General features: G+C 39.4%; 2 protein-coding genes across 2 annotated transcripts; one reads left to right on the top strand and one right to left on the bottom strand.

Moving 5' to 3' along the window:
- Positions 1-543: 543 nt before the first annotated feature.
- On the bottom strand, positions 544-4,194 carry pigf (phosphatidylinositol glycan anchor biosynthesis, class F). Its single transcript, XM_049564188.1, has 5 exons — positions 3,837-4,194; positions 2,594-2,685; positions 2,270-2,386; positions 2,037-2,145; positions 544-926 (listed from the first exon to the last, which is right to left on the bottom strand). The coding sequence occupies exons 1-5, from the start codon at positions 4,062-4,064 to the stop codon at positions 813-815; spliced, it is 660 nt and encodes a 219-aa protein (XP_049420145.1). The 5' UTR covers positions 4,065-4,194; the 3' UTR covers positions 544-812.
- A 1,813-nt stretch (positions 4,195-6,007) lies between these two features.
- Positions 6,008-9,996, top strand: cript (cysteine-rich PDZ-binding protein). Its single transcript, XM_049564196.1, has 5 exons — positions 6,008-6,165; positions 6,366-6,431; positions 7,246-7,300; positions 7,515-7,618; positions 9,532-9,996. Exons 1-5 carry the CDS (start codon positions 6,150-6,152, stop codon positions 9,594-9,596), a joined length of 306 nt encoding a protein of 101 aa, XP_049420153.1. The 5' UTR covers positions 6,008-6,149; the 3' UTR covers positions 9,597-9,996.
- The last annotated feature ends 894 nt before the right edge of the window (positions 9,997-10,890 follow it).

Below are 10,890 nucleotides of genomic sequence, written 5' to 3'. Positions count from 1 at the left end.
GTGTGTGTGTGTGTGTGTGTGTGTGTGTGTGTGTGCAAGGATGGGAGTACACTCTGCAGTGAGTTTACACTTTTTAACTTTCTAACTTTCCCCAACAGCTCTATCAATAAATGACCACCCAACCATGATACTGATTACTTTGTATTACTTTGCAAATGAGTGTGAGGTTTGATTTCTTGTCTTCATTTAAACTCTCTGCACACACGCACACACACACACACACACACACAATTCAGGTGGTGATCCAACAGCACCACCTACAGGTTTTAGCATTTATAGACTCAATTATTAAAAAGACAAGCAGCAAATAGTCACACATTTGAGAAGCATAACTGAAAAATCTTTGACAAATAATTTTCTGTCCGTCGATAAATAGACATCATTTCAGCTTTACTTGGACATTTTGTGTGCAAAAATCTCAATTTGTAAAGTAAGTAAGATAAGTGTGGTGAAGTGAAACGTTGTAGAATAGAAGTTTAAAGTGGTGTGCGAGGAAAACACTCATGGAAAGTGCCTCAAATTTGTACTAAGGAGTAATTGTACTGAATGAAAACCTGACCCTTTATTCAAAAAATTCCAAGAAAGAAGCAATACTTTATTCATGTCAAAAATCTTCAGGAATATATTCAGCCTTCAAGGGTACAAAATTATATTGCTTACACTGTCATGTTTTATTACAAAATCATCTTTCCTACAGGCGGCAAATGGAGTGAATGTTCCCAATAAATAATCAGTATAAAGTTAAAGGAACACAGCAGGAATATGAGACATGTCCCCACGGTCACAAACACACAAATGTACACGTCTGTCCATCACTTGCACTTGTATGTGAGCTGTTTGCGGTGATAGTGGATCCACGCGGGAGCTGCAACGAGTCCGGTCAGGAAGCCGATCGTGGCGCCGAGGCTGCAGGAAACAGGCCAAACCTACAAGAGGAAGAGCGCGTGAGTCTGATCATTCACATTAACGAAGTGTGAGCTTGGATTTATAGTTGTGAGGCAGACCCTATGCTAAACACTAGTTGGTGGCGGAGGTTTCTGTGAAGTGCTGTAAAGTTTAGCTGATTCAAAACACACATTAAACACACATTAAACATGGCTTAATAGAGACAATTTCAAACACAAGTACACAAATCAGCTTCACTATAACTCGCAGCATTCACAGACAAACACTTGTCTTTATCTGGACACATTTTCCCCACAAATACAACATGCTAATGTTATTAGCACAAGCCTATGGCATTTTACATTGTATAAATTAGCCAAGTAGCTAGCAGACTTTTTCCTCCTCTCATATGAAGCCAGGGACAACAGCAACATTTAACAAAGGTAACAGTACATAATTTGGCTCCATTACAGCTCACAAGGTTCACTGACAAAACAACTGTCTTATACTAAACACATTTTCCAAACAAATATAACATGCTAACGTTATTAGCACAAGCCTATGGCATTTTACATTGTATAAATTAGCCTAGCGACAAGCAGAGTTTTCCTCTGCTCATATGAAGCCAGGATAAATCACACACAAGACTTAAAATGCTATTTTTGTGGAGGCTTTATTGTCTTCACAATTTAGCTGGTTTCAGCTCAATGTAGGCTCCATGTCGATGAATATATTCTGCATTATAATTTGTGTTAGAAATTGTCTCTATTAAGCCATGTTTAATGTGTGTTTTGAGTCAACTAAACTTTACAGCACTTCACAGTAACTGCAGAGTGACACAGACACACCAACACACAAGTATAAATGCTCACAACGGCATAGGGTCTGCCGCACAAGTATAAATCCTGCTTAACTGTTTGACAGGGTCATAGTTTGTCCCCACCATGTCTCCACTTGTAATGTAAAGAAGAACTTGTAAATCCAACAGTACAACGGTGTCATTCAGAGTTATGCTCCAATTACAACTGTCTCCCTCTGAACTCCCTTTACAATGAGAACATTGAATTCAATAAAACATTTAATGGTTACTGCTTTAAATCCTAATTTCACACTTATTATTGTGAGAGGATTTCCTCTGTGTGTGTGCTGACCTGCCATGGCCTGTCCCAGTCCAGAGGAATAGGAAAGGCTCCCACCCAGGCTCCTACCACTGTGCAGGCCACTGTAATCTGCAGACAGGTGTCCCACACGGACATCGCTCTGGAGACAGAGACAGAGCAACAACAGTTAGTACACTCAATTTAGAGACATGGGAGAAGCACGTGAAACATAACAACAGAAGGACAAGGAGCAGGGGGAAAAGAAAAGCTGATTTTAGGCTCACCCATGTCGGCTGAACACTCGTATCCAGGCCTGGACGTTGGGGCCGAGGACACAGAGGCACCTCAGCGTGGTGAGAGAGGTCAGCAGCACAGAGAGGGAGAACGTCTCTACGGCTGACCTGAAACACACAGGAAAAATGTGAGGCTGATACAAGCAGAAACTGCGTTGATACAGCGGAGCAAAGAAAGCAGGACCTCTTAGGTGTGGATAATTACAGGATATACTGTAGAACCTAATGCAATCTCAAAAACAGGCAACAACTCCACCTTTACTGTTTTATCTCTCCAGTATACAAACATACTGTAGAAGTACAGCAGCTACTCACTCAATCAGCGGGGCTCCATAGAGAACAACCACAGTGTGGAAGAACAGGCACGACAGGAAGAAGTACAAGCAGGACCGAAACAACCGAGACAGCTGCGGAGAGAAACAGGTAAAGGATTAAATCATGTGAAAAGTCTGTGAAAGTTTTAAGAGTGAAAGTCAGAGCCTTTGATACCCAGGTATGAACGTCTCTCTGGCCCGAAAAGTTCACTCCCTTGAAAAATGGTCTTACCCGTTGGCGATATGGCCCTAAAATAACATCATGGTATTACAGGGATACAGGGATTACATATCTCATCTGGCCTGGGAACACCTTGGGGTCCCTCAGGAGGAGCTGGAAAGTGTTGCTCAGCCTCCTGCCCCTGTGACCCAGCCCCGGACAAGCGGATAAAAATGGATGGATGGATCCTCTGGTGATTCCCACCCCTACTATACAGCTATTCCAATTTAGAAACAGGTATACTTTTACATATTTCTTTTTTTTTTTTACACCCCCAGTTGTACATTTTCCTGTTTTATATCATGTCTCTTGACTTTTGCACTGTAAGCCTACTTGGCAGTTAAACTGTTTGTGTTTCTGACTTGAATAAACTTGCCTTGTGAGGCCCTTTTTGAGGGGGCTGACCTCAACAAGCTACTTTAAAATGCTACTTTCACATTAATGCATCAATATTAACAATCTGATAATGCAATATATGATAATATCAGTAGTAACAGGGTGGAAATGAACTGTTTGGGCTGTTGAGTGAAGCAAAAAGAGCAGCCACTTCCATATTTTATCAGCATTTGGCTGGTGGATGGCGTTAATATCCAGCTCTGGGAAAGAATATCGTTACTGCAGTCAGTACTTTTACTGTTCAGACTTAAAGTACATATTGCTGATTGCACTTCTCTACCTTCATTTGTGCTTTTTCTTCTTGAATGCAGGACTTTTAGTCCAGTCAATCTAACTCAAAAATGAGCCCAACCTGGGAGAAATTCCACTAGTAATGTTTCAGTAATGTCCTAATACCCCGCTGCTGCATCATATATTAAAGGTACACCTATACACCATAATGGCCCCAGTCCCGTAAGTATATAATGGTATACGTTTAATATGTTATTTGGATGTCCCAAGAGATCACAAAAACTCTCTAACGATTACTACTGCAATTTTCCCTGAGTCAAACCACAGATTAACTGGACTACTTTACTCGCGGCTTCCGTATTTTAGTTGAACAGTCGCAACGAACATAAATCAGCACCTTGTATCCCACTGTGTGCTTCTTGGTGGGCGGTGTGATGCCGAGCAGCCAGAAGACGGCGACACTGACCGCGGTGACCGCCCCGGACACCGAGTAGAGCCACAACAGGTGAGTGCCGTACACCGAGAAGCCCGGCACGAGCGTCGCAGGTAGGACGGTGGCCATGAACACCGAGGAGGCGATGATGGCGTGAGTGGACGCCATGGCTCTGATTTCATGGTCCCACATGACGGAGAGTGTAACTATCTACAACAGGAGGCTGAAACGATGAACAGAAGTCAAATAAAATACTTTAAAACGTTAATGTAGCAGCGGGTGTTCAGAGTATGTTGAATCCATGAGTGACCTGCCTTCCGTAAACATGGAGTGACGAAGACTTCCGCTTGGACTTCACAATAAAAGTTCAATAGTATCGTCACAAAATGGTGTGTTATTGCTATTGTCAGTGGACATAAACAACGAAATTGAATGTGAAAATGCAAGCTGAGCTCACAATATAACATGAAATAAAACACAATAATATTTCATTTAAAAATACAACATCTTAACGGAAGCGCATTGCATTCACTGAAGAAATTAAAAAGTGACACCTTATCAATTACGAGATCCTGATGATGTACTACAGTAAGGCCTTTCGCTAATACCGTAATAACGTTAACGTTATCTGTTTTGTAAAGTGAGTCTACCAAGAAACACAAGGACTGTACTTCCGGTCAGCGTTTTTCAGAATAAAAGCATTATATTTGTAAACTACGAAAAATCGACACATATCGTAATTACGAGATCGTGATGATACGAAATAATTTGTCGATTTTATGTTTATTCGGTGAATGCAGTGCGCTTCCGTACATCTTACACGGTCTTAATAACAATAATGATAATAATAGTAAAAATAATGAAAAGTATAATAATAATAATAATAATAATAATAATAATAACAATAAACTTTATAAATCGACACATTATCGCCTAAACATTTTTTCGGACATTTTATTAATATTTTTTCAGATATTTTATTCATAATTTGTCGGACATTTTATTATTTCTTCTCGGACATTTTGTTAATAATATTTCTGAAATTTTATTCATAATTTTTCGGACATTTTATTCATAATTTGTTGGACATTTTATTTATTCTTTCCCGACATTTCATTAATTATATTTCGGACATTTCATGAGTAATATTCGGACATTTTATTAATATTTGGAGAGCCTGCAGTTGGGCACTCTTGAATATTTTTCGGACATTTTTTAAAATAATTTTCCACATAATTTCTTATTATTTGTGGGGCATTTTATTAACAATTTTCGGACATTTTATGAATAATATTTCGGGAAGATTTTTAAATAATTTTTCGGATATTATATTAATATATTCGGACATTTAATTAACAATACAATGTCTTACCTCGTAATTACGACTTATCTCAATTTGCTTTCGTAGTTGACAGATATAATGCTTTTATTCTGAAAAACATTTACCGGAAGTATCGTCTTTGTGTCTTTCGGTGGACTCACTTTAGTAATCAGCCAACGTCAACGTTGCTACAGTATCAGCAAGAAGGCCTTATTACGACATAAGATCCTGTAATTACGAGATAATATGCCGATATATTTTTTTTTATTTAATTTACTCAGTGAATGCAATGTGCTTCCATAATATAACACCTTTCATACAGGAAATGCAGCACAAAGTATTTTACAATAAGGGTAGTATAAGCACAAGGAGAACTATTCATTGTAATATATGTATTTATAAAAAAAATTTTTTATTATATTTTAGTTTTTTGGCGGACTGGGACTGGTGCTGTACCCCCTCTTGTACAAATCTCTATTACCCTGTTTGTATTGTATTTTTATTTTTGCATGCATGATTATTTCTGGTTTATTTATTTCAGCATTTTTCTTTAATCTAATTAACATATGATGTACCTAATTTGTTGTCAAATACTGTTATATCATGTCCATCTAGGATGTAACCCGTATCACGTATCAAGGGCATAGGCCACTTTCAGTGGACTCTTATTTTGAAAAAGAAGGGCTCTGGCCTCAGACGTCAAACCTGCCTCTAACCAATCAGAGGAGGGCAGTGAAGTTTTACTGGGACCTTTCGTGATGGACGTCCGTATCAGCCAATGAAGTTTGAGTTCGTCACAACTTTGACCAATCAATCTCTTGCAAGTACGAGAACGAGGAAGAAGCGACCGGAAGTTTACAAACATTAACTGAGCAAGCTAAGATTTAGCCAATATTTGTATCTTTATTTTGACCAACCGTTGAAAAATATCGGTTTAAAAGAAACACAGGGGAAAGATGGTTTGCGAAAAGTGTACGTATCATCTTGTTAAATCTTTTCTATCTATAAATATAACCTATATTTGTGACGTGTATGAGGGTTGGAGATTGTTTCAAAGCTAACGCTATGTGAATGCTAACTGCACTCGTTAGCTACTGACCTCACTCTACGACTTTATTTCTTTAATGAGTTTGTTACTGACTCAACAAATTCTGTGTTACGTTTTATTTCAGGCGAGAAGAAGCTCGGTAAAGTCATCACACCTGACACCTGGAAGGATGGAGCACGGAACACAACAGGTAAACCGAGGACACAGATTCACTGGAAATGTGTTTTTAATCTGTTAATATTGCCACTGCACATAGCTCATATATGTATGTATGGCTACATTGGGCGCAAGCTAATCATAAGCATAATGGCGGAGTTCCAAAGCCAACTTGTCCTTAGCTCTCTTCACGATACAAATCAAGATGTAAATTACTGAGACGCCATCTTTTCATGGCCACTTTGAATATGCTTCCTGATGTGAACCTTTTTAGCCTCCAGGCCAGGAGGGAGATGATTCAGTTGTACAGATGCAAATGAAGAAATGTGTTTTTGTTCCACATTCTTTAAAAGAACAAATATAAAATGAACTACCTCTTGTTTGTTCAGTGGGTGACAAGGAATACCTCAGATATTCAGCGTATTTTTTGATCAAGAGTTCAGATTTCCACGGGCACAAGAGTAAACACACCCAAATACACACACTGAGTTTGTGACAAGCATATACACAAAATCGCAAGAGTACAAACGATATGTTGTTTATCTTTGTAAATGTGTATTCATCTACTAAGATAGTCAAATAGGACACAAGCTTGAACTTGGGTTCATATCACCAGTGTACTTGAGGTACCACTAATGTCATTTACAGTGGCTTGTGAAAGTGTTCACCCCTCCTGGCGTTCTCTATTTTGTTGCCTTACAGTTTTTAAAAGGAATTGGGTTTTTTTAGATTAAATAACACGTCTTCAGTACTGTTTTGGATTTCTCTTTTTCTTTTAATTGTCACATATACTATGATGTCGTGTTACTCTGATGATGATGTTTAACTGAGCTCCTTCTCTCACTCAGAGGGTGGTGGCCGTAAGCTAAATGAAAACAAGATCCTGACTTCCAAGAAAGCCAGGTGAGTAGCTCACTAAAGTCCGACTTTAAATCACCATCATCTGTGTTTTTTGTTTACAAGAAGTCACACAAACATAGTTTTTATCGGCTCAGTCTGATTGTTGCACATTAACATTATGCATGTACATTTTTCCCCTAGACCTGTGTCGCTAGCATGGCTAAAACACATACTGGTGCATCTCTAATCATGTATCTGTAATGCATCTCCCTCGCAGGTTTGACCCATACAGCAAGACGGGCTTTGCTACGTGCAGGATCTGCAAGAGCTCAGTTCATCAGTCCGGATCGCATTACTGCCAGGGCTGTGCGTACAAGAAAGGTATGAACACACACATACAGGACTCCATACTGAACAGAAAAAGGTATTGTGTTTGAGATTTTTGAACATGTGAAACGCTGTAGCCTACACATGTGGCCTACACCCTTGTGAGCATTTATACTTGTGCGCTGATGTTAAGTTTAGTTGATTCAAAACTCCCATTAAACACACATTAAACATGGCTTAATAGAGACAATTTCAAACATATGTTCACAAATCAGCTTCTATAACTCACAGCATTCACAGACAAACACTTGTCTTTATCTGGACACATTTTCCCCACAAATACAACATGCTAACGTCATTAGCACAAGCCTATGGTACTTTACATTGTATAAATTAGCCTAGCAGCTAGCAATCTTTTCCTCTGCTCATATAAAGCCAGGGACAACAGCAACATTTAACAAAGGTAACGTTACAAAATTTGGCTCCATTACAACTCACAAGGTTCACTGACAAAACAACTGTCTTATACTAAACATGGTTTCCAAACAAATATAACATGCTAATGTTATTAGCACAACCCTATGGCATTTTACATTATATAAATTAGCCAAGCAACGTATGAAGCCAGGATAAATCACACACAAGACTTAAAATGCTATTTTTGTGGAGGCTTTATTGTCTTCACAATTGTTGTTTGTTTCTTATGTGTGAAATGAAGTAAATAAAAGCTTTGTTTCCACTGAGGGAAATGGTTTCAGCTTACAGAAATAGACAGGAGGTCTGCATTGCCGCAAGGTGTAGTTACATTTCTGGGGAGGTGCACGTCAGGCTACAGTGTAGGGTACGGAGTCAATTCAATGCAGAAGTATAACTACCGCCTTAGACAGCACTAGAGGTATGTGAGAAAACAGCTTTGCAGACCTCCATGCTGGCAGTAACTGCGGCCAGAGGCATTATGTTTTCAGGTTTTCCATATGACCATCTGTTTGGCAGTACATCCAACTGTCCCAGTTTTGTGAACAGGATATCTCAAGAACACCTCGAGAGGATTTCATCAGATTTGGCACAAACATCCACTTGGACTCAACAATTAAGTGCTTAGATTTTGGTGGTCAGAGGTGACTGTGACCTCACAAAACATAATTTTGGCCATACACTAATTCATACACTAATTACGATAAAATCTCACACAAATGTCTAATAGAATAAAATGATGGAAGGATTAAATTAATTTCCAAAAGGTCAACCTCACGATGATGTCATAATGTTCTGTGAAAAAACACTTTTCTGGCCATTATTAAGTGTAATAACTCAGAAGTGGAGACATTTGGTCAAATAATGGATTGGTGACACTGATCATGAAACTGTGGTGACCGTGTGAGACAGTGTCAACTGTCATGGCTAAATATGACTCTGGACAGACATGGATGTTAACTGTGATTGTTTCACTGAGGCCTACAACTGAGAGCCAGTAATTCTAGTTATATGTGGATGAGCTCTTTAACATCAGTTCCGAGTAACAGTCATGCATAATGGAGAACATTTGCATACAAAATCAAGAGGTTCAGTCAATTTAACTTAAACTGTTTGACTGTATTGTATTTGCTGGCAGCAGCTCATCAGTGTCTTACATTCAGCTGCAGAAAATCAGGCCTGATAAAGGCGCAGTGGGCAAACAAGAAGCAGCAAAGACAAATGAATGGCAGGTCCAAGTGCAGCAGAAGATGGCTTCATTCTCAAATGGTTCAACAAACTTCACAATGACTTCAGTGGACTTTAACAAACTGTCCTCAGATAACATTATTAGCACCAGCCTATGGCATTTCATATTGTATAAATTAGCCTAGTGGCCAGCAAACGTTTCCTCTGCTCATATGAAGCCAGGATAAATCACACACAAGGCTCCTCTTTCTTCACTGATATTTTGTTAATTGCTCTACTGTTTTTTCTCCTTTTTGTGTCTCCAGGAATCTGCGCAATGTGTGGAAAGAAGGTTTTGGACACCAAGAACTACAAGCAGACATCTGTGTAACAGTTTCTACGAGTGAATAATGGATGTGAGGATGGGACTGCTGTGATGTTTGTCATCCTTTCGTCACATTTTCAGTATGTTTTTAGCCACGTTCTGTAGTAAACAGCTTTGAGTCTTTTGTTTTTCTTCCCACCTTTGTGAAAGACAGAGATTTGGAGCTGGCTTTGCCCTCTTATTACAGAATAATATATAATGCCACTGGACCTATTTTAGTGGCCGTACACAGGGAAGCACTGTTGTATCCAAATACACCACCGGTCATCACCTGTTTCTCTAGTCGAGGCTTCTACATTATTTGTAAATTTTGAATTCAATACTTTGCTTTTTGAAAAGCTGATTTCTGTCTGTAATATATCAAGTGTTGCATTTTTTTGTGAATTAAACCATTCATGATAAAAGACACTGACTGGACTGTTTTATACCTCTGCCTGAAGCCATGAGGGGGACAATTTTAGCCTCTTACGCACAGCATACCCATATTTGTCCCGTATGCCTGTAATAATTGGTTTACTCTTACATAATCACATTTGGAAACTGCATGCTGTGCTGTTGAGCGTGACCCCTCCTCCACTGCTGTCGAAGATGAAGGTTATAGTTCACAGGTTGTCTGACGACAGGCTCCTCCTTTTGATATTTAAAGGCCGTGCTCTCCCTCAGGCCTTCACCCACATGTGCACTCGCTTGTTTTTATGTTTCGTTATTGATTTACACTGTTGTATCACAGCACAAACACACTGCATCGACCTCCGCCTCCACCTAACGCACGTGATACACAGGAGGTATTGTTGGGGTGTAGCAAATAATTGGACATTCACACCGGTTTAGCCGAGTCACCTGCTGAAGAGAGTGATTAATATTAACAACAGGCTATTCTGGTTACGCTGAGCACAGCTATGACTGGTTATATAATTATGGATCCTCTAGTTCGCCTGTTACCTTACTGTCCTTTTGCTCACGCTATTCTGTGGTGTGGTACATTCAGGGACATCGGTGAATACTTAAGTTAATAGCTGTTTTGTCATATACAGATTATACAAGGATGGCTGCTGGCTGATACTCACTCACTGGCCACTTTATTAGGTACACCTTGCTAGTACCAGGTTGGAGCCCTTTTGCCTCCAGAACTGCTTTAATTCTTGGTGGCACAGATTGAACAAGGTGCACCAAATTCTGACCCTACCATCTGAATGTCACAACAGAAATCCAGACTCATCAGACCAGGCAACATTTTTCCAATCTTCTATTGTCCAGTGTTGGTGAGCCCGTGTGAATTCTAGCCTCAGTTTCCTGTTGT

Source organism: Epinephelus fuscoguttatus, linkage group LG20, assembly GCF_011397635.1.
Source record: "Epinephelus fuscoguttatus linkage group LG20, E.fuscoguttatus.final_Chr_v1".
Classification (NCBI taxonomy): Eukaryota; Metazoa; Chordata; class Actinopteri; order Perciformes; family Serranidae; genus Epinephelus; species Epinephelus fuscoguttatus.
The sequence above is the reverse complement of the archived record's forward strand: the minus strand, read 5'-3'. Positions and strand labels throughout refer to the sequence as shown.

Bases quoted from the DNA above. Each gene is read 5' to 3' on its own strand.
- pigf (XM_049564188.1), bottom strand. From the start codon at position 4,064: ATGTGGGACCATGAAATCAGAGCCATGGCGTCCACTCACGCCATCATC. The intron at 2,686-3,836 runs GTGCTGATTTAT...TTCTCTCCGCAG, and splicing joins AGCACACAGTGGGATACAAG to CTGTCTCGGTTGTTTCGGTC. The intron at 2,146-2,269 runs GTGAGCCTAAAA...CTCTGTCTCCAG, and splicing joins CGAGTGTTCAGCCGACATGG to AGCGATGTCCGTGTGGGACA.
- cript (XM_049564196.1), top strand. The intron at 6,432-7,245 runs GTAAACCGAGGA...TCTCTCACTCAG, and splicing joins TGGAGCACGGAACACAACAG to AGGGTGGTGGCCGTAAGCTA. The intron at 7,301-7,514 runs GTGAGTAGCTCA...TCTCCCTCGCAG, and splicing joins CTGACTTCCAAGAAAGCCAG to GTTTGACCCATACAGCAAGA.